Here is a 26,423-nt window from a genome sequence, read left to right on the forward strand (position 1 = left end):
ATTTGAAACTAGTATTTTGGAACCTCCTTTTTTAACCCATCAGTCAATTTTGGATCTTGAACAGATTTGTAAGAAATAAAGATAGATTAATTTTAAGATTGTTCTAAAAAAAGATGTACGTACGTATATAAGTATGCATCATATTAGAAAACCATCATACTTCTCAGAAGCACTTAATATTCAACATCCATCATACATAGAGACATATATCAACGTTTTCCTTTACATAAATTCATCAGATGAAGAAAAATAATATCCATCAAGATCCATTGAAAAAGTATCATCCATCCAGCTAAAAGGGTGTTTGTTTGATAAGCAAGCAAGCATGCTTATCGACCTCCTGGAGCGCGGTTCCAAGATAAGTAAGATGGATCTCCAAGTCGCCTACATTTTGTCAAAGAAACATTTGCTTAATACTTTTTATTGCTATTATAGTGAAGTAGGTTTATTTATATAGAACTCACCTTGGCTTGATAAAGTACACAACGATGAAAACCATAGCCAGGAAAAAGCACAGCCCGCCTACAGTAAGGTATGCAATGCCAAGAAAGTCATTCTTCCCGCCCAGCCAACTCGTCGTAGAAAGGACCAACCTCTTTTTACCATTAAAACTGTAGGTATTGTAGCAGTTATCCAATACTACATCTATTTGGTCCCCTTTATTCAGATCTACATCTATCTTCCCGTACAACTTCCTAAACGTTGGAAGAGCCGCTGTCCTCATCCAGACTATCAAGTCCTCCTGTTCACTCAACTGTCAAACAATTACAGCAACACTTAGTCAGTTTATTTACTTTCTCATCTACCTAAACTATATATACCAACAATTCTCAACCACACAAACAAACAAAGTAAAAAAGACAACTACTTGGAGCGTATATGGTTCCTTTTTATTTTCATGTAAACTTTACTCAGGCAATAAATAAAGTGAAGGAATAATTACTGGTATGGATGAATTGAGCTTTGCACCACCAATGAGGCCTCCATTCTGAAAGTTTTTAGGGAAGACATTGCTTCCAAATTTGTGATCTCTATCACTCTTCCATGAGATACCCTTCTTGTTTACAGCAATTGTCTGGTTGCGGATGGAAAAGCTATAAGTGTCATTGAATAAACTCCAAGCTATGAGACCACAAGGTACGATTGACATGCCACCCTGATTGTCCTCAGGCTTACAATCACTCGTCTTGTTCTCTTGACTGGCCTCTCTTAACTGATGATCACTTCGGCTCTTCACGTATCTGAATACAACAAATTATCAAACTAAGAATAATATTATCACAGGTGTAAAATGGCGCTTATGTTCCAAAAAGGCACGCATAATGAAATGGCAATAGTAGGAACCTGCGATGATTCTGATAGAAATTGTCTAGCTGATAATACACATAAATAGGATGCTTCATATGCTTTGGCACCTGATATTCAGAACAGAAAAAATTAAATAATTCATTGATTTGCTTGGAATCCTTAACCTTCAAATAGAAATGCACAAAATCTTGACAATAATGATCATATGGATGAGCTTACAGTTAAATTTCGGTTGCATTTTGTATTATTAGAAGTCTTAATGAATTCAACCTTCCTATCCTTATATTCCTCCGGTATGCATGCTGCATCGTAGCGATCAATAATTTCAACCACCTAAAAAAAACAAAAAAACAAAAAAACAAAAAAGTTGAGGAACATTACAACACACAAAATAAGCTTTCAAAGAACACTCGTCAACATACATCACGGGAAGCAAGAAGTGCAGCAACCCCGATAGGAATGAAGACTGCGCTGACAAGCAAGAATGATGATATTACCTGCACAACTCCCGTAAAAGAATTAGAAAAGGCTAAAAATGGACATATGAAACTTGCAGAAAAGATAAAATCACCCATTTTGGAGTCAGAATCGGCTTGCAGGCAGGAAGCTCTTGTTGGGTAAACCTTGAATCTGGAACAAAAAAGTTGGAGCAGAAAATTATTTTTACTCCATTATCCAACTAAACAAAGAAAACTTGATCACTCTACCCTAAACCCTCAAAGAAGATCACTGAACAAACCAATAATAAACAGCAAGAAAAGATGCAGAATTTTATACCAAAGACTCTTGTAAGTAGAAATGATTAAAATTGCAACACACATGAACTCCCTAAACATCTTCTAATTATGACCCATTAGTCAACATGGAAAAGTCCATATAGGAGGATTACATCCTTTAAATGAGAACTTTGAGCTCTGACACTTTATAAGGAATCACTAATGCCTCTCGTCTTATAGTACACAAGTTGCATAAATGCAGTACAGACAGAACGAGATGTCAAGTCCTCACTAAACTAAAAACAATCCTCGGCCGGTGAACTGGCTATTAGAATTTCGAAAGATTATGCTTTTCATGTAGAATGCCATTGTCAAACAAAGGCAATTGGCCATTTCCTGACAAGACCATAGTTATATCGTCCTAACAATAATATTTTCATTAGATTCCATAAGAACATGATTCTTGCGTCCTAATGTTACAGCTGCAACGACTAATGCTTTGTTTCACCAAACAAATCACACATCCAATTCAATATCATGATCTTAGCAGCATATACAGACAAGCTGTTCTCAGTAAAGTCGCCTGCCAAATGTAAGATTCACTAACCTAACCAAACCAAACCAAACCAAACCACAGTAAGGTTCATATTTTGTGCAGCTTAATATATCACAAAACAACCAAGTTTGACTCTTTTCGCAAATGTCAATAGCAAGGTGGAGAAGTAAACCCTAAGTTCCAACAACGCGGAAACTCCAACCACTGAACACCAACATGGATCACTCCTTTTTTTTCCATCTGATAACTTATACAAACATAACCAACTATAAAAGTGATGAATAAATTAGGCAAGGGAGACAAACATTTTGGTCGCTTGGATCTCTTGTTCGCCAAAGAATCAGCAACAATGCCTCCAGAGCTCGATGCTTGTGCGGTCGAACTCATGAATTATACCTAATAGACGAATTGGGGGTTCGTCAATTGCAAGCACGAGAATTAAATGAAATCCAAAGAGGGTTCCGATCAAGAGCTTTCTTGTTCACTCTTTCGCTCTCTCACACACACTCTCTCTCTCTCTATCTCCTCCTTTTTTTTTTGGTGTTTCGACTTTAGAATGTAAGAGGGGACGAATGAACTGTTGGATAGATGAGATATATTTAGTGCGTATAAAGATGAAGAAGCATCCAATAGAGCCGTCGGCCGGCTGCGAGAGGACCCTCTCTTGTTTCTAGAAGGATATAGGAGAGGAGAAGGGAGAGAGAGACGAAGGAGGATGAGGACCGAAATGGGGTGCGTGCGGTTAAGGTTAGAGATGGCGAAGAGATCGAAACACAACACGGTTTCTTAGACCCAAGACGATGATGATGAGCACCAGGGCTCCCACCACGACCACGTTCGTTAGTTAACCGGAAACCAAGGAACAAAGGAAATAAATTGTTTTTTATTTTATTTAGGAAGAGTAATAAAAATAAAGGAAAATAAAGTGTATATGTTTTTTTTCTTTTATAATCTGTTAAAGAAAAAAATAATAAAACAATTGCTACATGCTTATAATAATCAAATATATTAATATTGATTATACCCATTATAACTTATGAGAAGAAAATTATAATTCTTCACAGCAATTTTTTATTTGAATTATTTTGTTATGCTTGATTATTTTGTTATGCTTGATTATTCCGAACATTATAAATACAATTAAATATATAAAATTATTAATATATTATCCTATATATTATATTAAACAAATTAATTTACATAATTTTATTTTTTTAAATATAGTATAAATGGTGTTACGCGTCAATTTAAATCTGAAAATAGTAAAAAAAAATGACATTGAAATATCATCCATCCCTACCCTAGACTCACATAGAACTCTACAAAATGTTTTCAAACTGCCTCAGTAAAATAGCATAGCCCAACACCACTACCATAAATCAGGCCCACATTTTGGATCCACCAAATGGCCCAGTTGACTAAATTTGAGAGAGAAGGTTTTATCTTTTATTATTTTATTTATTTACTGTAAATTTGTAATACTATATTTTTTGAGTTTGCGATGTTCACTAAAGTCTAAAACAGAGGTGGAAGGTTTTAATCATGATTTTTATTTTTATTTTTATTTTTGTTTTGTAATATAAAGGTACCTACTATATATATATATATATATAAATTGAATATATTATATGAGTATAAAACTTAAATTTTGTTTCTCTTATGAAATGAATAACAAGATTTGAAATATAAATAAATAAGATTTCATGGATTATATTTACTTATGAGAGCAGATGATCTTCCCTCATATTTAGATTGATTAAATTCCCAAGATTATATTTAGATTTGTTGAATCTTTAAATATATTAAGAAAATCACATGGTGAGAAAGCTTATCTAGCTAGGGAGTGTTTTTATTTTGGAATTCTATATAGATTTTAATTTTTTCTCACAATTTTTTTATTTTATTTTTTATTAAAAACATGTATTTTAATTTTTGGTAAAATTTATTTAGGCTATATTTGGATGGGTGTCAATTCAATAAAAATTGAAATTGGATTACAATTCAATTTCTACTATATTTGGAAAACTATATAAATATAATTCAATCTCAATTCTTATTATAAAAAATATATATAATAAAAATAATTTTAATATATATTATATATTTTATTAAAATATTGATTTCACCTAACTAATTAGAATAGCTTAAAAGATTTTTTTAACTTTTAATTTTTATTTAAAAAAATATCGGCTCAACCGGTTAACTTTATAAATTAAAAAAACCAAATATATCGGTTCGACAATTTTACTTTCTAAATTAAAAACAAAATATCGATTGAAAATTTTAATCATGTTGTAAATAATAAAATATTAATTTATTTTGTTTGAAAAAACATTAAAAAAAAAATTGGAATTACATTTCCGACTTAAAAATAATGAAATTAAGAATTATAAAATTACATTATATTAAATTTCATTAAAATTATAATTTCAATTTCAATTTTTAATATTAAATGATCTATCAAATTTAGGAAATAGAATTGAAACCTTCAATTTCAATTACCATGTCAATTTCAGGCTTACCAAACACACTCTACGGAATGAATAAAAGAATTGAAGACAGGTCCAATCCCGACAGCAGCTCCCGCATTGGAATAATATTACCTTCCATTAACTACATTGGTGGTATTAATTGTGTTATATCATCATATGGTATGATTTTTACTTGTTTATAATCATTTTGTGTTTGAATTTTTTATTTTAAATTATTACAATCTCACTTAAATTTAAAACGTTTTTAATAAAAATCGAACTCTTATGCAAAACTTCAGTTTTTATATCTTAGTTTTTGTTGCAACCAAAATTGATGATTTGAGTTGATAGTTATATAGAGGAAAGAGGAAGATGATCATGAAACTTGTTTAAGATAGGAATCTGATTCTAGGCTAGCTGTCAATTTTTTAACACAACTTGGTCTTGAGTTAACTCAGTGCTTTTTAACAATATTTGCACCCAAATTAACTTGAATTTATTTATTATTAATGCAATAAATAATTGACAATATATCAGGGGTTCAAGAGAGAACAAACCTGATTGGTAATGGGCCTAATGGACATAGAATTGATGTATACATAAAGAAAATTTAAAATAACTCAAATTCATAAGTTTTTGTTTAATAATCAAAAATCTCAAATTCAATTTCTACTTAAAAATGCATTAAAATGACCTGGACTCGTGCTAACTTACAAAAATAAAAATAATAACATTATTACCAACAATAAGTTAATTAGACAATAAGTTAATCAAAAAGTACAATAAAATGAATTAAAGCTAAGAAAACTTACCAAAAAAATAAATAATTAACATCAAAATTAAAATTATAAGTCCAACATAACATTCAATCTTATATGTTATTGTTTTTCAACTTTTTTTTCTATTATACACGTTCTTAATCGGTTATATCATTGGTCATCTTTCATTTTTAGCAGGGAACATTTAGTATTTCATTAAATAATGTTATTCTAGTTTTAAAAAAAATGTTTGTCTATGGCTTCTTGATCATCTTCCACACAAAAAAATCTTTCTAATTTTTATATAAAGAATTGAATTTGAATACAAGAAAAAAAAAATTGTTTAAGTAATTTGGATTGAAAGTAAATTAAATCAAGAATTTGAAACTAAAACAAATTGTCTATCTATGGCTTCTTGATCATCTCTTGTATATGATTTTCATCATCTCAAGAAACAAGAGATGGGAAAGTGAGAAGGCTGTTGAAGAAGTGTTTGGGAAAAGCTTTCCAAATTGTAGATTTGGAAATGAGAGGGTCCCAAAAGCACGAATATATTCATTTTCCATGGGAATAAATTCCCTAAAGGATATAAAGATGCTTGAGATTTAAGCAAACACGCCCTTAAATCTAAGCCAACCCAACCCCACTTCTTTTCCCCTCATATTTCTCTTTTCCTTCACATTCTAACCTGATTTAGTGACATCAAAACCATCTTATTGAACTAAAAGTTAAGCCTTCACTTTTTAGTTCTAAATAACTTAATTCATTAAAGATATAATAATAATTGGCTTATAATGACCAAGAAATCTTTTATATCTTCTTTCACATGCAGTACCGACCCGAAGATTGGGCTGCCCTAAGATAGAAAAACGTGAAAAAAATTGGCTGCCCTAATCTTATTTTAAATTGTTCAAAAATTGTTTTAGACAAGATTTAAACTTATAACCAAGTAAAAAAATTTATTTTCAATCTTGAACCAAATATGCTATGTACACACTGTAAGTTAAATAATTTAATTAAATATTTTTTTTATTAAATGAGTTGCCCTAGATCGTGGACTTGTTGGGCTTACCTGACGGGTCTGTTCACATGGATGATGCATGCATACATGTAGTGGTTTAGGAGATAACAGGGTTTTACTCAGACTGTCCGACACCAATAGCTTGTTTGATATTAGGTTATTTAGGATTTTTATTGTTTAATGAAAAAATACATTATTTGTGTTTTTAATTTCTTAAATTATTGTTGAAAAAAATATGTGATATATATGTGAGTTTTTGGTAAAAAAAAAAAAATCTAAAGAGGCCCAAGATCAAACTAGTTGTGCATGCATATATTGGTTGATCTTTTATTCATTGTTTTTTTACTAAAGAAATATTAATAGGTATCCTAAATCAATTTAAGCTTGACATGAATTGGTACTATATATGTAGTGTAAGTAAATTTAAGGAACAAATTAAAAGTGGCCGTAGTTAATAAGATCAATAATGAATTGAAGTCATCATATTCAAGTCAATTAACAACGTGCCCAAATTAAATAATTTTGTGTCATTTTTGCATTCGCAAGCTTTTGTTTAAAGGTTTAATTTTACGGTGGTTAATAATAAAGACACTAGGGTGAATATTAGCGGTGTTTGTCATAAATTCAAATATTTTAGTTATAATTTAAAACGAGTAACACACTGGTTACAAAAATTCAATTCAATTAACTTTACTTCTATTTATTTATTTTAAAATGGAAAATTTGACTAATAATTAGTAATTTAATTTAATTAAAGTCAAATAACTTTATATAGAGTTTAATTGTATGAAAGAGTGATTATTTCAAACAGAATCTCTCGCTCTCATTGTCGAAGAAGAAAGCATTTATTCCATTTCGGGAATGTAAGTTAGCTATAACATAAATATGATAGTTAGAGCTTTATTTAATCTGGCTTTTTAAAAGAATGTTATACGAGAAAAAAATATGTTACTTGAAAGTTTTATAAGATAAATTAAAAAAAATATATTTAAATTTAATAAAAGTAAAATAAGAATTATTGATTAATGAATTAAGTGATTTAATTATTACATTGATAAATATAATAAAAAAATTAACTTTCGATATCCCCTCACATCGCTAATAAATTGTCGACCGCTAAGAAATTGTCGACTTAAAATGTAAGTGTTTGAACTCACATCGGGGTAAAAATAAATGGATTATTAATTTCAAGTTTTTCTTCATTTAATATATATATATAAGTGTGAGAATTGTTCTTCGATTAGATTTTAGGACGATATTTGGTGTAGTGTCAAAAGTCTAATTACGACGTATCCTGAGTTTACTTTCATGACTATATGTAAAAATGTCATAATTAAGGACATGTTTGATCACCGGTCTAGTGATTTTGCTAGTCGAATTAGTTATAGAAAAATATTAAACATTTATGGAGACTTCATCTCATAATATAATTTTATTTTTGGTATGACACAAACAAGTGTCACCGTCTGAACAAGACATTATTTATTGACAAAATATAAATAGTTTCCATATGGAGTATTGCTACAAGTTGTTCGCTAAGATGATTTCATATAATTTTTGTTGGAAAAAATTTTGAGAGTCAAAAATTTCATTTAAGATCTTGTTCTTTGGATGGAGCGTTGTTCATGGTGAAATTGTAACGTATGATATTTGCATTAAAAATTGTTATATTATGACTAGTCGTATGTGTCACAAAGAGGTTGAAACGACAACTCACTTAGTTTTGCATTGTCAATAAGTGACTAGTATTTGGAGTCTTTTATGGAGTATTATTGAGATTCATTAGGTGATGCCCGAGTATTTGTGTAGTAGCTGGAAATTTTAATTGATGCGGCTGATATGACAAAATACATATTTGAGTTATTATCCAAATTATTTTTTGGTGGATTATCTAATTAGAGAGAAATCGTAGAACTTTTAATGATTGTAGTTGTCTGATGCGTATCATTCATAATACTATTATTATGACACTTTCTGAAATTAGTTCAGAAAATCAGTAGAGTTTGTCAATGAGTTAATCGTTTTTTCTCGGGAATTTACGAGCTCGATAATTTATTTAGTACCGTTTTTCTTGTTTTTATTTTTATGTCATGTTTTGTCGTTGTTTGCTTAAACGATTTTTTTTTTAATATACATAAACTTTTTAAAAATAAATAAATATTATATATATATATATATATATATATATGGCAAACAATCTTGTTTTGTATCCATCCAAAAATGATACGTAAATTATTCATATCAATATCATAAAGCAAAAACACTCTCATGGGACCCTTAACCAATCAAACTTTGATTCATGATTTCTGTATATTTTTAATCTATAAAGCAATTTTCATTATTTTATTAAGGAAACATAGCTAGGTGAAAACTAGGGTGAAACAATCAAAAAGTTATTCAATACAATTGACCTAATTTTGTGATAAGTTAAAACATATAAAACAAGACAACAATATATCACATATACAACTCAAAATGCAAATACCTCTTGTACCCTAGTTCTTCAATATAAAGATTATTAATTTGAATTTAAGACTTCTAAACTTGTCTAAATATTGTCGAACTCGTGACATTTTGGTCTCTTAAGCCGATTCTTACTATTGTGTTATCTTGGTGGGACATAATATAGTTAATATTGTTACCTAAAGAACATTCAAATGTAATATCTTTATTGTTTGTAAAGTGTCACGATTATAATTTTATTTGATTACTTTATTATCATTTCATTAATTTATTTTTATGAAATCATGTAATGTAATTCATTAACTAAGAAATATATATATATATATATATATATATATTATATATTACTAGCTTCTTAAATATTTTTGTCAAAAATTAGTTTGAATATTTTTCTTTTGAAATATAATATTGATTGTTTATTATATTTATTAGAAACCCATCTTGGGTATAGATATACTGACAGTTAAATGGCGAATATTTAACTACTCATAATAATTACTGTATGATATGACTGTAAAAGTAATAAAGAAAAATGAGTGAAAATAATAAAAAAATAAAAAGCTTGCATAGAAAAACTATTGAAGGGTGACATGCGGTTGAATAGGCTTTAATTTGTTGTGTAAGTTAAAAAGGAACTGAATGAAATACGTTGTCTACTACTACAAGCAAGCTACTACTTGCTAGGTCAAAAAGAAAAGGAACAGGTCTATACTTCAATAATTAAAAATATTTAGGTTAAATTGAATATATTGTATTTTTATAGGGATCAAATTGAATTCAAAATCTTGTCTTTTCTTTTCTTTCCTTTATAGCCAAATTAAGGCAGACCTCAAGCACCCACTTATAATTCTCTATATACCCAACTCAAACACTCTTTCTTTCTTCATCATATCAGAAAAAGAATGTTCCATCCCATTCCCATGACCACTAAGAAGCTTATGAATAATTCCAATTCTAATTCTAATTCCAATTCACACGATAATCCCATGTGTTTTCAAGGCGACTCGGGCCTTGTCCTCACCACTGATCCCAAACCACGACTTCGCTGGACAGCCGAGCTTCACGAGCGTTTTGTCGACGCAATTACTCAGCTAGGAGGACCTGACAGTACGATTATCTCATCCCTTAACTTTTTCTTCTTCTTTCAAATTAAGGATTAAACCATTTCGGTGGAGACTCATATTATCAGAGTTATGTACTGTTCTGGGTTCAAATCTTCACACTCGAACCATTTGATTTTATAGCTTGTTTTTGCATATCTTTAATTCAGAGGCGACGCCCAAGACGATCATGAGAGTTATGGGTGTGAAGGGTCTCACTCTTTATCACCTCAAGAGCCATCTTCAGGTTCCAACTTAATTTCAACAATTTTATTTACTTGTAAAAATCTAGGAAATTAATTATTCGTCTAATCTTATAATAATTTGTAAATCTTGCCAACTTCTATTTAGAAATTCAGGCTTGGGAAGCAGCCTCACAGGGAATTCATTGATCACTCCATGAAAGAAGGTTAGTTTTTTCTTCCCCTACTTTTTGTCAAGATTCTTCTTTAACTAATTTGATAATTAATAAATCCATGGCAGCCTCAGCTTTAGAACTTCATCAACGAAATACAGCTTCTTCCTCAGGAATAATCGGTCGTAGCATGAACGAGTATATATATTCCTCTCTCTCTAGTCTCTCTATACATATTATATATCATTAACTATAAATATAAATTTACCGACACATATAAGCGTCGATATTTACATTACCGACGTTAACCATAGGAAGAAACGTCGGTATATGTATTTAGGGGCGCTTAATTATGCGCCGGTAAACGTATAAGAGACATTTTGGTGAGTCTTCTTGTTATCATATCCAATATATGTATGTAATGTTGACGTTACTAATGCAATTAGGATGCAAATGGAGGTGCAGAGAAGGTTACATGAACAACTAGAAGTAAGCACAGAAAGATCGATCTCTAATTTCTTTCCTGCCCTAATTAATTTTTCTTTCTTTCAAATTTCTGTCATTTCTTTAATAGGTTCAGAGGCATCTTCAATTGAGAATCGAAGCACAAGGAAAATACATGCAAAGCATACTCGATAGAGCATGTCAAACGTTAGCCAACGAAAACCAGATGGCCGATCAAGATTTTGTTCCCCAATTAACTTTTCCCTTAATTCAAGACCTAAAACTCTACGGAGGTGATCAACATAATCAGCAACAACAAGTAATGGATCTTCACCATAACCTAGATAGTTTCATGGTCCAAAGTAACAATATGGACAGCGACGATTTCATATCGTTAGGGAAGAAACGTGGAAACCCTAATTTTAACAATAACCACAGGACTGGAAAAGGCCCATTAATGTGGCCGGACCACGATCAAGACGTTCATATTGAAGCATGTCATAATTAAGGAAGTTATATAAGCTCGGTCACACATTGATGTCTTGCTTTTTAACTCAGGTTTTTTAGCTCCTCAATTTCTCCACACACATATATTATATGACCCACAATTATGTCATAATTAATCTGTATCTATTGTGCGGATAATGGTTTACTTATGTCTATGGGTCTAGATTTGATTGAAATTCTTTATCGGTAATTGTATGGAATGATTAATTAATTGATTGATTACAGGTAATTTGAATATGAAAAAGGGGAGTAATAATTAAAGTAGTCTAGATTGAAGTTTCTTTAGCATGTGTCTGTCTGAAGTATAAATGCTGATTTATAACTATAAATATGCCATGGCGGTTGCTTAGTCAAAACGTAATTCCCATTGTTTGCTTTATGATGGGTTTATTTTAGTCATATAACAATGCTTTAATGACTTTTAATGCTCAGACCGAGAATGAGAGCTCTCACTTGTGGAGCCAGTTTCTTTTATTGGTTCTTATTACAGGTCCAAATCCTTAACTGTTTTTTGCTTTAAATATTTCTTTCTATAAATGAGTGAATTATTATGAAACCAACATATTTTTATAAATAAGTGGATTTTAAAAATATTAGTTATCATATGAATTATCATAAAAGAAATGAACAAACAACATAAGCCATAATTAAGGCATGCATCCTTGAGTGAGCTTAGACACAAATACTATTTGGTTATTGATGCCTATCAATATCATGGCATAATATAGTCAATTTAGTTAAAATTAGGCAAGATTTGCTCACTTAGATGTTTGGGATATTGGGAATGAGAACATCATACTAGCGGGAAGATGACCTTCATCCGCCCCCGATTTTCTCATCTTCTTGGTTTGCACCCGGGTATTTTGAGGCATGAGCAAGGGATGTTCGAGATTAAATGTGATGATAATTTATTGTTACTTTCATTTCTATTTAAAATGGGTAAAGATGATTTATTTCTTGAGTTTTTTTTTTTATAAATAATTTAGATATGCATTCGTTTGATTGCGATTTTCGTAAAATGGATGAAAATATTTTCTTATTTCAAAAAATAAATAGTTAAGATGATCATGTATATAAGTAATTAGTAAATTAACAACTATCCAGTTTTGACCACTTTTTACTATATGATTGAGTTGTTAGTTGAATATTTCTCAGTTTGATTTTAATTAATTTATAACCAATCAACTAAGGTTAATGTAGCTTGACTTAATTAGTTCAAAAGGTGACAGAGTTAAGACTAAGATAAATGTTTTAAATTTTAATTAGTAATTTGTTTCTTAAAAGAAAATGGAGACGTTACTCAACACTTAATTCCACGAAATGCATATATATCTTAAATTGAAGGTCACATCATAAAGAAAAGACAATCAATCCTAAATGGACCCAATGTTGAAAGAAGACGGTAGCAGCCTGAAGTGTACACTCTAAGTGAATAATTTATTTTTATTTTATTTCACTTTTGTATATTTCAAATTAAATTAAATAGTTATAATGATTTCTAATTTGATAAATATAATGTTATGGGTATCAAGAATTGATTCAAATATTAATTATAACTCATCACTTTTGTGTTTTAATATATCCGGGAAAGTGGGTGACCCCATGTGGCAAGCCCTGCATTGAGAGACACTAAGAGCACGTTTTGATGTTGGTTATTTGAGGATAAAATTTGATTTTTTATAATTAAAAAAAAACTTGTTTTGTGTAAAAATAAAAAACTAGTTTTTAAATGGTTATTTACTTAATTGCCCTTAAATAATAGTACAATAAAAGAGTTAGTTAATTAATTGGTAATTTCTCTCTGCATTTGGCTTTCAATTGGTTTATGTTTATGTTTCATAACCTTCTTAGAGCATGATTGCTTTGTGTTATTATTACTTTCAAGATGAGAATTTTATGTAACGGATTCCATTATTTTCAATGGATAGTTTTATCTGCATTTTTCTTCATTTTCTTGAGATCTCGTAAGATTTTAATTATTTTTACACAAATCAGTTTGTTATTATACGTCTAAAAGATTAATGTCTACATATTATCGATCGAACTAAAATAGATGTTTGATCGTGAAAACTCTATATCTAACTCAAGAAGAACTCATCAAGTGATAGTTACTATAATAAGGGATTTGGGTATTGACAAATTAAGATAAAAACTTATCCTAAGATTTGTTATCTAACCTACAAATTTTCAGAAATGTTACACATGTTACATCAGATCCTACTGAAAAAATGTTGTCATAATTGATAGAAAAACATGGAGAAAATATTACATTGGCTCACAGGTCACTAATTGACTCACTTCATGTCTGCTTTAAAATGTTATTAATTGACATGTTTGGATAGCTTTGATATTGTTACTGCTAAGAATGTTGGATATAATAGGGTCTTCTAGTTCTATTTGTCTATAATTTCACATAATTATTTTGTTAAGAGACATATATTTCCATCCTTTTAGTATTCCTCTTTAGTTATTATTAGGAAGGTAAATTATATAGCAAAGTTGAAGTGACATTACACAAACAAAAGGACTGATTCAACTCAAATATAAGGTTTATAAACCACAATTTAGTTATGACAAAAATTTGATGTTATTTTCTGATATTTACTTACTATAATAAGTTTTATAGATGTAATATTGTTTAATATGTTCTCACCCTTGATAATTATGTGCAAATATGTTAATAGTGAAACAAAAAAATTGCCGTGAGAAGGTTAGTTATATCTTCTAAATTAATTAATAAAGTGGTCCACATGTCATATTTAGTAGTAGCCAAATGTGTCATATTTGATTAAGCTACTTAGCCACTTGTTCAGTTGGCTAAATGTCCATTTGTACACATGAAAATAACACATAGTAGGATCAAGTATATCCCTACTTAGCCAAATGTTCACATGACTAAATATCCACTTATCCAAATATGGAAGCAACACATATCTATAACTTTATTGATGGAGAGAAGTTTCTAGGTTGCTTACATGGTTTGTATATAAAAGGTCCTTAAGCTAATTTTTCATCAAATCTGATACACCATCTAAGAGAGAAAAACTAGAGCCTAAAAAACCAAAGGTAAATCATAAAAGAAGGGTTTAAAGGGATTAAGCAATGACTGAAGGTATGTAACTTGATCTGTTTTCCGCTTCCACGTTAATTGCATGATTTGATTACAGGGTCACATTATGCAAGTATATATACAACCAGTTGAGTATTTGAGTTTATATATTATGTTTTCCAAATTGAGATTTCAAACATTGTTCATTCCCTAATTTTACGAGTTTGCTTATTTCATTATACGCACATGTATTTGGTTTATCTACACCCATTAGAATCGTTACTCTCATATTTGTCAAAATTATCTATAATTAGCTAATTTTGAATAGATAAAAAATTAGTTAAAGCAAAAGCATAAAGGTATCATCAATAATATTAAAGGCCTCACAACCTCCTTTTTTCTAATCAGGAGAAACAAACACCCCTTACTGCATCCATGAACATCATTAACAGTTTCATTAAAATTCATAATGTTTCCAAACTGATGATGCAATTCCTTCCACCCCTCATCATCACCTTAACCAATCTTCCCCACTCATCTAAGTTATTCTTGTCGAAACCAAACTCATATTTGCTTTCAACAATAAGAGTTTTGACATTTGTATATCGTCTTCTCTCCTCCCTATCGAACACACACTCAACTCTTAGTTTTTTTCTTCTCAAAATAACACACACATATACATTCCTCTTATTCTTTATGCTTTATGTTTGGATAAGTTACTTCAAGAGTTATTTATGTCTCTTCTTGGTTTACCATTTTAGACCAAGTTAATGTCTTAATTGCAGTCATGTTAGTTTGTAACACATAGACCGACTAACAAATACTTTATAAACACAGAGGTAACAAGACAACGTCTTTAAAATGACAATAATCTATTCAAAAGTAACAAAACGACAATGAAGCATAAGTAACTCCATTACATTGAGTAATTGCACATTCTTAACTCTTCTTTGGAATTCCTTTATTAGAACAAACAAAAATTCTAAAACTTCTCTTATTCTAACTTTTATTAACACAAGTTATAAACTTTATATAAAATGTAAATGCAATTATAATACAATAATATTATTAATAATTTTTATTTGTACAAGTATTTTAAGATTGTACTAAATGGAATAGTTAAGGCTTTCCAAATAAATGCTAACTCAATACATATGTTAGTGTGTGTTAGGGATTGCATTGTTGATATTTGTCCCACATCGAACTGAAAATGTAAAAGTGAGTTTGGAAAGCAACTATAAAATGAAGCAGTCATGGTCCATTTCAATTACTTACCTGGACAGGATCTATGGGTGATCAATAAGGCCCATGGTCTAGATTTGCGGTCATCATTGCACTTTGATGATGCGTACTTCTAAGGTCAGCCTTTTGGGTTGAGCCTATGTCATAATTTGTGTCAGTGGGGGCCTGCGTTCGCGCGGCCCCTTTCAAATTTAGTTTTAAATTATTATTATTAGGGTATTAGAATTATCCTTGTTCTTCTCCTTCCTCTATTATTTTTGTATGAAGTTCTCTGTTATCAAATGAAATTTTCCTACTCAGAAGTCTAATTGTGTGGAGATGTGTTTCAACAAGCTTTTATTTCTTCATATCTTATCAATTTGTTTTGCTTTCAATTATCATTCAACAGGAAGCCATTGAAGTTCATGATTGTTCATCGTCGTCTCCAAGAGGTTTGACAATTTTCAATTTTGTAGCAGTAAGAATTGTTAATTTATTGAGAATATGAATATCCTGTGAATACCATGCTATTGTATAGTGTATGAACAAATGAATGCACAAAACTGATAGAACTACATAAACCCTAGAAGTTTATACCGCACTCTGTACAAAATCTATGAAAACCTAATGGTTTAGGGTTGGATCAAAGAGTAACATTTTCTTGAATGGGAATGGAAAAAGTACCCAAAATATTCCAACCCACATCTGCAATTGGCCTAACTTTGCCATTCGAATCAACCTGAATTGGATACTTAAGCAGGTGTTCTATCATATCAGTTAAATCCTCACCAGCATATAGCCTCCAGTTATGCTCATTCATTGCTCTCACCCGTCTAACACACTCGATGTTCTCGGGCTGCACGAAACAGTCCTCCACGACTCCAGTGTGCTCTGCCCATAGTGACATTCTGTAACCATAATCTGAACATTGATTCACAACAAAATTTAGGTTAGTTTGATTCAACCTATTGCAGGCCATAGAGAGTTTTTTTTAGAAACCTGTTTGATTAAGCCTGAATCAAATCGAGGTCTTAGATGTGTGAAGTTTTACCTGGCCAAATGGTTTAGATCATTTCCTCGCCCAAGTGAACTGAGGTTGATATGCACCCATTGCAATTTCAGTATCTCTCGACCCTTCTAATGAACATTGGTTTATGTTGGCGGATCCCAATATCACATACTCATCGTGGACTATCATTCCTTTCAAGTGAACATAATTGTGCTAGAAACTGGAAAACAAGAATTTAGAATAAGCTCAATATTGAGAAGATACTATACATACAAAAAGATATTGATAGGAAAAAGGGAATAGTGATTTACTTGAGGACTGTTTGTGGGTACATTTTTTCATAATCTGAAACTTCACCTATTTCTTGTGTTTCTCGATTTCCGAAGCAGAAGAAATCCAAGTAGTCTTGAGGCTCATACTAATTGTCAAGCCCTACCTCCTCTTGTAAAGCCTTGTAAATTACATCATACAATCATTTGCATTGTTTTATTCGGCATAACATAAGTATTGTGTATTTAGTATAAAACATTAACTAATAATTATAGCTACTGTCAATGGAATTTGAAATTTCAACCTACCAGTAGAGAATTCTTTGTGATTTTCCCTATATGTGCTTCAAGGAAATATTGATTCTCTATGTAGATAAAATGTTTGTGCATATCGAATTTCCTTCATGTATGCTCATGTCTATTAGTACATTCTTATGACATACAAAGTTCTGTCACAAAACAATAAATACAATCAAGATACATCAATAAAAGCAGGAACTTGGAAACATGTTTCTATCTGGATCAGGATTTGGCCGAGTATATACAGAACCATATATGTCTGTTATGAAAATGCGTGGCTTGTTTGGTAAACTTAGCCCTTGTATACCTTTGTAAATCACTTGACTCAAAATTAAAAACGGTAAAAAAATGTATTCATTGGCTTGTTTGGGACACATTTCCTAGAAATAAGTTGACAAGTGGAATGGGTTTTAAGAAATTTTAATTTCAAAATCAGGCCCTCTTGGCCAAACAAGTTTGGCGACTCATCCACAAGGCCGAGTAATTTGTGGGCTAAAGTCTGTAAAGGAATCTATTTTCATGTTACATCATTTTAGCATTGCAATAAAAAAAGGCTCCCATTCATGGAATAGTTTACTTTGGGGGAAAGAATTACTCTCTAAATGGTGTTATTGGGAGATCAGGTAATGGTAAATCGGTTTATATTTGGAAAGAAAATCAATTGGATCCCTTCTATTGGAATCTTAAGGAAGAATTGTTTTTCAACCATCCTTGTCTCATTGTGGTGGATCTTATTGTTGGAGTTAATGGGACATGGGAAAACAGACATCGTCGATACTTTCTTCCATCGTCAGATTATTCTTGATATTCAATTGTCGTTTCCCATAATTTGCATTTGCAACCTTTTGTCCCAATCAAGGCCACTGAAATTGGAAAATGGGATAAGTTTACATGTTCTATCGGTAAAAATAGAGGATACATTTTATTCCTAAGAGAAATTATTTCAATTATAATAAATTGTTAATAGGAATCCAAAACTAATACCACATTTCAAAGAGAGGCCATTGAAGATTTTGGATGACCACAAATGCCTAGTTGATTGGAGTGTTACATACTTACATCTCTCCATCACCTTGATAATGCCAATAGGTATTGAAACCTATTTTTTGGTGTCAAAATATAAGGTAGAAGGGTGACTTAATAATGCAAGTTTATTTTAGGATTGGGACATAAATTAGTTTGAAAATAAATAAAAAAATTGGCCTATGCAGGTCTCGAACCTGCGACCTTCGCGTTATTAGCACGACGCTCTAACCAACTGAGCTAATAGGCCATTATGTTTAGTTTAATTTGTTTATATAATTTTACCTTAATTTGTCCTTGAGTAGTGTTAATTAATAGATGAACGTTGCTACTTTTTCTAAGGCGAGCTTGTGTGGGTTGGGTAGTTGAGATGGCGTTAGAGGCTTCCCTTTTTCTTCTTTATTAGATATATTGATAAACAAAATTAAGTGCATGTTTATAATCACTTATTTTTAAAAAGATATAAAGTGATAAAATATAGATGCGTTGAAATGATACTTATATAATAGTAATACACACAAATTCTTAACAAGACTACAGATCATATTTACAAGTATATGTTATATTTTTAGTAGAAAGGAACCAAAACTCTTATAAATGACGGTGATTATTTGATTAATGAGAATTTTTCATCAAGTTTACCTCCTACCCTTTTACAATTATCTCCACTTAACAAGAAAAAACAAATTAGTACAAAAATATGTTCTATGCGTTTATCCATAATATAAAGTGTACTCAGAAGAGAGTCAATTGGAGAAATGGCCCTTTAGGAGGGTTCAACTTATTAAATACAATTTTGTTACCAACTTGAACTGAGAAAGCAAATTTGTGATGTTTATGTTGATGTCCATTTTAGGAATTAATGTTATTTAAGAAAACAAAATAATGAAGACCACACAAAATTTAAATAACTTGAGCCTACATTTGGTATGTGTAAAATATGTAAATTATGATTCTTTAGTTAATTAATATTTATATATTGTCTATTATTTTGGTATAGTTTATACTCTAAAAAAGGGTATAATATAGGCCATATTTTTACATCTTACAAGAATGTATAATTCTTTATAAAATTTAATATTCCTCTTTTACTCATTAATTTTATAATTTTTTTATTATTATTATCACATATAACCAGAAATACCTTCATAAACTTTTTTTTTGGTTTTTCAGCTTAGTTCAGATCTAACTCCAACTCCAGGGAAAGATGTGTTTTCAAATAAATTATAACATCCTTATAACTTCTATCATTGTAAACTTATACCTATACAATTGAGAGTTCATTGCCTTGTTGAAATTTTTACATACATTATTTATTTAATATATTTGATTAATTTACTCTACACAAATATAATATTTTTGTTGTTGTGCTTAAACAATTATTCAATGGAATGAATCATTTTAAAAGAAAAAAAGTATATCTATATAATTAATAATTTATAACAAACACTTCCTTAACGTGCATAAGTTATTATTAAACTATAATCTTTTTCTTTTAAGGAAGTACACAATTTATATATTAATGAGACGACTGAACTTAGCAGTCAATCATAATTATAAATAATAACTATATTAAAATATGTTTAATATCCAACATCAAATTATATATAAATATAAACTTATGACAAGAATCAGATTAACTATACTTTTGTGAATATTTTTTTATATTAAAATTTGTTTAATATCCAAAGTCAAATTATATATGAATATAAACTTATGATAAGAATCAGATTAAATATTCTTTTATGGATATTTTTTCAGTTTAGAATGGAGTAGTCAATAGCTTTTTATAATATATTTTTCATACATATGATTTTATGTATGTTTTATTTGATTATACAAATTTGAGATTTGTCATGTTAATATCTCAATTTGTTTTTTCTTCGGATTTTCTGTCCCTGTATATAATATTTATTTTAATTATATATTATATAGTATTTATTAAGTTTGGATAGAGAGACGTGTAATTAGTGAATTAATTTGTGGATTTAAAAGATAGAATTTGTGACCATGTAAAAATGAATGAAAATAGAAAGACACGTTAGATATGAAAATGATTCCTTTTTGTTTTTATAAAAGTAATGAATACAATAAAATATTTTATTTTTTATTATTACATATGAGTGTCATCCAGTCACATACATGATTTCGATTCTAGGATCTTCCTTCTCTCTCTTTCTCTCTCTCTTTTTCATCATTCGCTTACCATGGCGGCCGATGATCCCCTTCTCTGTAGCTTTACCGACCCAGAATCCGTAGCTCCGGTCATCGGAAAAAAAAGCAAACCCACATCCTTGGACGACACCATCGAGCATTGCATTGGCGAACTCCGATGGACCCAATTCTTTCAATCCCTCCTCGTCTCTTGCGCCTGGATCTTCGACGCTCAACAGTGTTTCATCAGCATATTCACCGATTCAGATACAGCTGGAGATCTTCATCCAGTTAAGTCAATCATATCAGATTTCTCTCTCCAGAATGCAAGCTCTCTCATCACCGGCCTCCCTGCATCGTCTTTTTTCATTGGTTGTCTCGCCGGAGGTATCCTCCTCACCACGCTTGCAGATTCTTCAATGGGTCGGAAAAACATGCTTTTCATTTCCTGTCTATTCACTTCCCTTTCCGGACTTCTAACAATAGTTTCAACCAACATCTGGTGTTACTCAGTTTTAAGATTTCTCTGTGGGTTTTTCCGCGGTACAATAGGAACTTGCGCTCTTGTTCTATCGACGGAGCTTGTCGGAAAACGGTGGAGAGGACATGCGGGGATTGTCGGATTCTTATGTTTCGCGATTGGGTTTCTCACTTTACCAGCTATTGCTTACTTAAACAGGGGATCTTCGTGGAGAATGCTTTATATATGGACATGTATTCCTAATCTTTTCTATTGCTTGTTAATTCATTTCTTAGTTCATGAATCCCCAAGATGGCTATTCGTCCGGGGCAGGAAAGATGAATTCATTTCATCAATGAAAAGCTTAGCTCCTGCAAGCTACGGTATCACGTCCAGCTTCTTCTCAGCCGTCACATTTGAAGAAGAACAACAACAAAATGTCGATGCTTTTTCTGCAATGAAGATATTGTTCGCCAAGCCATGGGCGTTGAAGCGGATGCTTGCGGTTATGTCGTCCGGATTCGGGATCGGAATGCTTTATTATGGTATTGTCAAAATAAGTTAATCAATCTTCTTCAATAGTTGTTAATCTTATTCTCTGAAATTCATTTGTATAATACAGGTATGCCATTAGGGATTGGGAGTTTGGGGTTTAATGTGTACTTGGGAGTGACATTAGACGCATTATCGGAGCTGCCATCTTTGTTGGTTGTGTTTTTCTTAATAGATAAGATAAACAGGAAAAGTTTAATGATTGTTTTCACGTCTCTTGGTGGGCTGACCAGCATTGGTTGCGTGGCTACTGAACTAATCGCCGGAGAAAATAACGACAATAAACATATATTCAAGATGGTGATGCAATTGGTGTCGTTCTTCTCAGCGTGTACTGCGTTTGATGTTTTGTTGATTTACACGTTGGAACTGTTTCCGACGAGCGTTAGAAACTCTGCGGTGTCTCTGGTGAGACAGGCGCTGGTTTTTGGCGGCGTGTTTAGCCCGCTGTTGGTGGCGGTAGGGAGGAAGGACGGTGGATTCGTTTCGTATGTTGTGTTTGGTATATCGATTGGGATTTGTGGGTTATTTACGATGTGGCTGCCGGAGACGAGGGGTGAGGTGATTTGCGATACCATGGATGAGGAAGAAAGGAAAACTGCGTTCTGCGTTAGCTATTGATTAGTTACTGTTTTTTTTTATGTTTAATGTTTTGTTGTATTTTTGTTTTTAACTGTATCAACATTGGATCTATGTTTGTTTCAATTTATTTTATTTTAGTAAATAATCTTTTAAGCAAAAATAAAGGAAAAAAATGAAAGCAAGCCAATTGCACTAGAAGAAACATACAATTTGGGAGCAATAACAAATGTTAAAATAAATATCATCATTTATTAATACTTTTGAGTGTTTTATATAAAAAAATTGAAAACTTTTACCAATCAAAATTATTAAAATAATCATATTCCTATATATACCAAACAAACACTAATTAATAAAACATTTGAAAACACAATTATTAATAATCATTAAATCAATTGTAATTTATTTAAAAAAAAACTAAATAACTCATTATTTTATTTTTTTAAATCATATCAATTCTAAAATACCTTTTAAAAGTTTGCTTAATCTAGATTTTTTTTGTTTGACAAACTTTATTTGATAAAAAAAAATATATAAATTGTTAAAATTATTATTTTATATTTAAAATATAAATTTAATAAAAAATAAAATAAATATATTTTAGTATTTTAGTCGATGAAAATAGTGATCTGATTATTAAAATAACAGTAACATGATATAAATAAAAAATTATTAAAAAAATTATAAACATAAAATAAAAACCTAAAAATCTAAATCAAACTATCTCCAAATCAAACAAACCATAACACTTGTGTGATGTTTATATGAATTTATTATAATAAACTCATACCAGTTGATAGTTGATTTTGAGAAATTTGTTATATTTTTTTTATTTGGATAAAAATACTTAAATGATAAATGATATTAGTATAATGGGGAAATATATTTTAAATAATTTTTTTAAATTAAGAATATTTTCGTTAATTAATTAAGTGATTTGATTAATAGGGGTGAAAAAATTATTGATATTCGATATATCGAAAATACTATACCGCAAAATATCAAAAATATCGATTGTTTTGATATACCGAAAAAAGGTACGGTACCGAAAGTATTGGTATGAAAAAAAATATAAGATTTTTAATATGTATATATATATTATAAAAAAATAATGTCTAATGAAATTATAAATAATTATGTTTTAATTTTCATTTTAAAATTTAGATTTGCAAATAAAATTTTAAATTTTAGCAAAATTAAACTATAGTCAACAAATAAATATTTATTTTAGTAATTTTTTTTACAAACATATTTCAGGCTTCATTTTATTCTCCAAAAACAGATTTGATGTTAAATATATTGTAAAAATATAATTTTTAAAAATTAAATTAAAATATAATTATTCTGTAATATTATTCTATATACATATTTTTTTTAGGCATTTTCATCCTCAATAATGGTTAATGAGTCTATTTTAAACTTAATAAAAATATAATAGATTTTTGAGAAGTAATTTCAATTCTAAAATATAAAGATATTGGTATGCATAAATTATTAACAACAAAAAAAAAAATAGGAAAATTATAGAAAATTTTGACCTATAAACTTGATTGTTTAAAAACTGTGAAAAATTGAAAAGAGTTATATTTTTTTTATTAATTAAAACTAAATTAAGTAATATTTATAATAATAATAATAATTATTATTGGAGAGAACCCGTTTAGATCTCTCGCTTTCATTTTAATTTAACTTAATATATATATATATATATATATATATATTTGTTTATTTATATTAATTCTAATTATTGTAACCTTGTTAATCTTAACAAAATATTAGATTCTTAAAATAAATATTATATTTTATGAAGCTTATATATATATATATATATATATATATATATATATATATATATATATATTATTTTTTGTTTAAGTAATTATTTTTGGTATTAACCGTATATATCGATATCTTACCAAAATCAACGTAAACCAAAATCAAGTTATACAAAATTAAGGTACGATAAATGTATGAATTTTCTTATATTAAAACTTTTGATACGTAGGAAATATTACCGATATTATAGGTATATCAAAAATACTGTACTGTAATATATCGAAATTATCAATTTTTAAGGTATATATAAAAAAAGGTAAGATATAATACCAACTGAAATTATTTAAAGGTTAAAGGTATGAAATTTTTAAAATTTTGGTATATCGAGATATATCGAAATTCCGAAATATCATTTACAAATAAATAAATATATATATATATATAATACTTATAAAGAAATAAATTGATTTAATATTAATTTAATTCTAAAAACATAATTTTTTAAAATCAAATTAAAATATAATTATTATTCAATATATGTCATCGTTAGACTAGACGATAAGATTTTAAAAAATTCAACCTATCTTTCAATCTCTTGGAGTAGTGAAAATGAGTGAACTATGTACCAAATTTTTTCAATTATTGTCAAAGATATTTTTGCAATTTCATCCTTAATGGTTGCTAGTGAGTCTGTTTTTAGCTTGGATAAAATGATAATTGATCTTTTTAAGAACAAGAGTCTTCTTAAAATAGTGGAGCATTATATGCACAAATGATTAACTTGGGAAAAGATCTTGCATGTGATGAATTTGAATTATTTAATGAAAATGAACCAGAAAATTTTATTAATTAAGTCTAAATTAACTAATATTTATTATTATTATTATTTAACTTAAATTACATTATAAATTTATAAATAAAAATTTGCAAATTCAATATTATTGAAGAACGTTATGAATTTCTCTTGTATCCACTTTAGTATAACTTAAAGACTATATTTATGTTTATTTTAATAATTTCAATTTTCGTAACTAAATTTAATTTTTAACCTTTATTAACTTTTAAAAAAAATATTTTATTTTAGGATAAATATATTTAATTTTGTGTAACATTTAGGTAGTAAATCTATTAAATTATTTTTTTGTTAAGTTATTTTGCTTCTTATGTATGCAAGGTATAATACCGATATTGTACCGAAATTAAGGTATATCGAACTAAAGGTAAGATAATGTATGAATTTTTCTATATCAAAATTCTTGGTAATGTATACAATATGATAATTAATATATTGAATAAATGAGATAAGAAAGTAAAATAATATTTTTGATTAACAAACTCAAATCATTCTGGTACAACACACTTTTTTCGAGGGAGGTTAAGAATAAAAGATAAACAAACTCTATCTATATGATTATATGATGACAATCAAAAACTCTACAGAAATTGATATTATACTTTAAACTAAATACATTTAATAAAATTAAAATAAATCAAAATCGGTTGATATTCAAAATACATAATTCAAAAACTGTATTATTTTTATAAATTTATTAAATTTACAAATTATTAAAAGATTTAATTATAATTAAAATAAAATAAAAGTTAACTTAAATATTATATATTAAAATAAAATAATTATATAAATATTAAAATAAAAAATATTTCATATATAAATATTATAATAAAATGTATATATAATTTATTAAACAAGAAAAGTAAAATAAAATATGTATTTTAGTTTTAACTTATTTTGGAATATTTTTATTTTTATTTAATGTAATTTATTTTATTATTTATATAATATATTTTACTTAAATATATATATATATATATATATATATATATATATATATATATATATATATATATATATTTTGTTTTTGTGCTGAACTCATAATTGTGGGGTGTCAAGTTAATTCTACTTTAATTTTAAAAAATTTATATAATTAAAAAAAATATATATAATTATGTATATATATTATATTTATAAAATTAAATAATTTATAAATTTATAATATCCTTCTTGACTGAATGATTTATTTTAAATACTAATAACTTTAATATATATTGTAATATGTTTTATTTTGAGGGATGACATAGGAACAAAAGTATTAATAACTTGTTTGGATTGAGTTTTTTTTAAAATTTAGTAAAAGAAAAAAATAATGATTGTTGATGATTTTGAAGAGGTGATGATTATTTTTAATAAAAATATTTAAAGATATTGATATATATAAATAAATAAAAAATTAAAATTAAAATTATTTTAATATTTTAGTTAATAAAATAAATTACCTGATTGTTAAGAAGTGATTGATTGGAAAATTGA

The 26,423-nt window shown here is 28.8% G+C and overlaps 3 protein-coding genes and 2 non-coding genes across 5 annotated transcripts; 3 read left to right on the top strand and 2 right to left on the bottom strand.

Annotated features, from left to right (window-relative positions):
* Positions 1-123: 123 nt before the first annotated feature.
* Positions 124-3,402, bottom strand: LOC124921579 (ALA-interacting subunit 3-like). Its single transcript, XM_047462253.1, has 8 exons — positions 2,886-3,402; positions 1,880-1,938; positions 1,731-1,805; positions 1,528-1,641; positions 1,345-1,415; positions 944-1,241; positions 465-754; positions 124-384 (listed from the first exon to the last, which is right to left on the bottom strand). The coding sequence occupies exons 1-8, from the start codon at positions 2,965-2,967 to the stop codon at positions 330-332; spliced, it is 1,044 nt and encodes a 347-aa protein (XP_047318209.1). The 5' UTR covers positions 2,968-3,402; the 3' UTR covers positions 124-329.
* Positions 3,403-10,151: 6,749 nt separating this feature from the next.
* Positions 10,152-12,128, top strand: LOC124921694 (myb family transcription factor APL-like). Its single transcript, XM_047462384.1, has 6 exons — positions 10,152-10,400; positions 10,564-10,640; positions 10,745-10,802; positions 10,877-10,946; positions 11,195-11,237; positions 11,323-12,128. Exons 1-6 carry the CDS (start codon positions 10,196-10,198, stop codon positions 11,698-11,700), a joined length of 831 nt encoding a protein of 276 aa, XP_047318340.1. The 5' UTR covers positions 10,152-10,195; the 3' UTR covers positions 11,701-12,128.
* A 3,887-nt stretch (positions 12,129-16,015) lies between these two features.
* LOC124922943 lies at positions 16,016-16,176 on the top strand. The gene has a single exon (XR_007097989.1). It is a non-coding gene; the product is annotated as a U1 spliceosomal RNA (small nuclear RNA).
* Positions 16,177-18,746: 2,570 nt separating this feature from the next.
* Positions 18,747-18,820, bottom strand: TRNAI-AAU. Its single transcript has one exon. It is a non-coding gene; the product is annotated as a tRNA-Ile (tRNA).
* A 1,887-nt stretch (positions 18,821-20,707) lies between these two features.
* LOC124920926 (organic cation/carnitine transporter 3) lies at positions 20,708-22,445 on the top strand. Its single transcript, XM_047461516.1, has 2 exons — positions 20,708-21,729; positions 21,807-22,445. Exons 1-2 carry the CDS (start codon positions 20,778-20,780, stop codon positions 22,355-22,357), a joined length of 1,503 nt encoding a protein of 500 aa, XP_047317472.1. The 5' UTR covers positions 20,708-20,777; the 3' UTR covers positions 22,358-22,445.
* The last annotated feature ends 3,978 nt before the right edge of the window (positions 22,446-26,423 follow it).

The sequence above is a fragment of the Impatiens glandulifera genome, chromosome 1, assembly GCF_907164915.1.
Source record: "Impatiens glandulifera chromosome 1, dImpGla2.1, whole genome shotgun sequence".
NCBI lineage: Eukaryota > Viridiplantae > Streptophyta > Magnoliopsida > Ericales > Balsaminaceae > Impatiens > Impatiens glandulifera.

Bases quoted from the DNA above. Each gene is read 5' to 3' on its own strand.
- LOC124921579 (XM_047462253.1), bottom strand. From the start codon at position 2,967: ATGAGTTCGACCGCACAAGCATCGAGCTCTGGAGGCATTGTTGCTGAT. The intron at 1,806-1,879 runs GTGATTTTATCT...GGAGTTGTGCAG, and splicing joins CGATTCTGACTCCAAAATGG to GTAATATCATCATTCTTGCT. The intron at 1,242-1,344 runs GTTCCTACTATT...TGTTGTATTCAG, and splicing joins TTCTATCAGAATCATCGCAG to ATACGTGAAGAGCCGAAGTG.
- LOC124921694 (XM_047462384.1), top strand. From the start codon at position 10,196: ATGTTCCATCCCATTCCCATGACCACTAAGAAGCTTATGAATAATTCC. The intron at 10,641-10,744 runs GTTCCAACTTAA...ACTTCTATTTAG, and splicing joins ACCTCAAGAGCCATCTTCAG to AAATTCAGGCTTGGGAAGCA. The intron at 10,947-11,194 runs GTATATATATTC...TAATGCAATTAG, and splicing joins ATCGGTCGTAGCATGAACGA to GATGCAAATGGAGGTGCAGA.
- LOC124920926 (XM_047461516.1), top strand. From the start codon at position 20,778: ATGGCGGCCGATGATCCCCTTCTCTGTAGCTTTACCGACCCAGAATCC. The intron at 21,730-21,806 runs GTATTGTCAAAA...TGTATAATACAG, and splicing joins GATCGGAATGCTTTATTATG to GTATGCCATTAGGGATTGGG.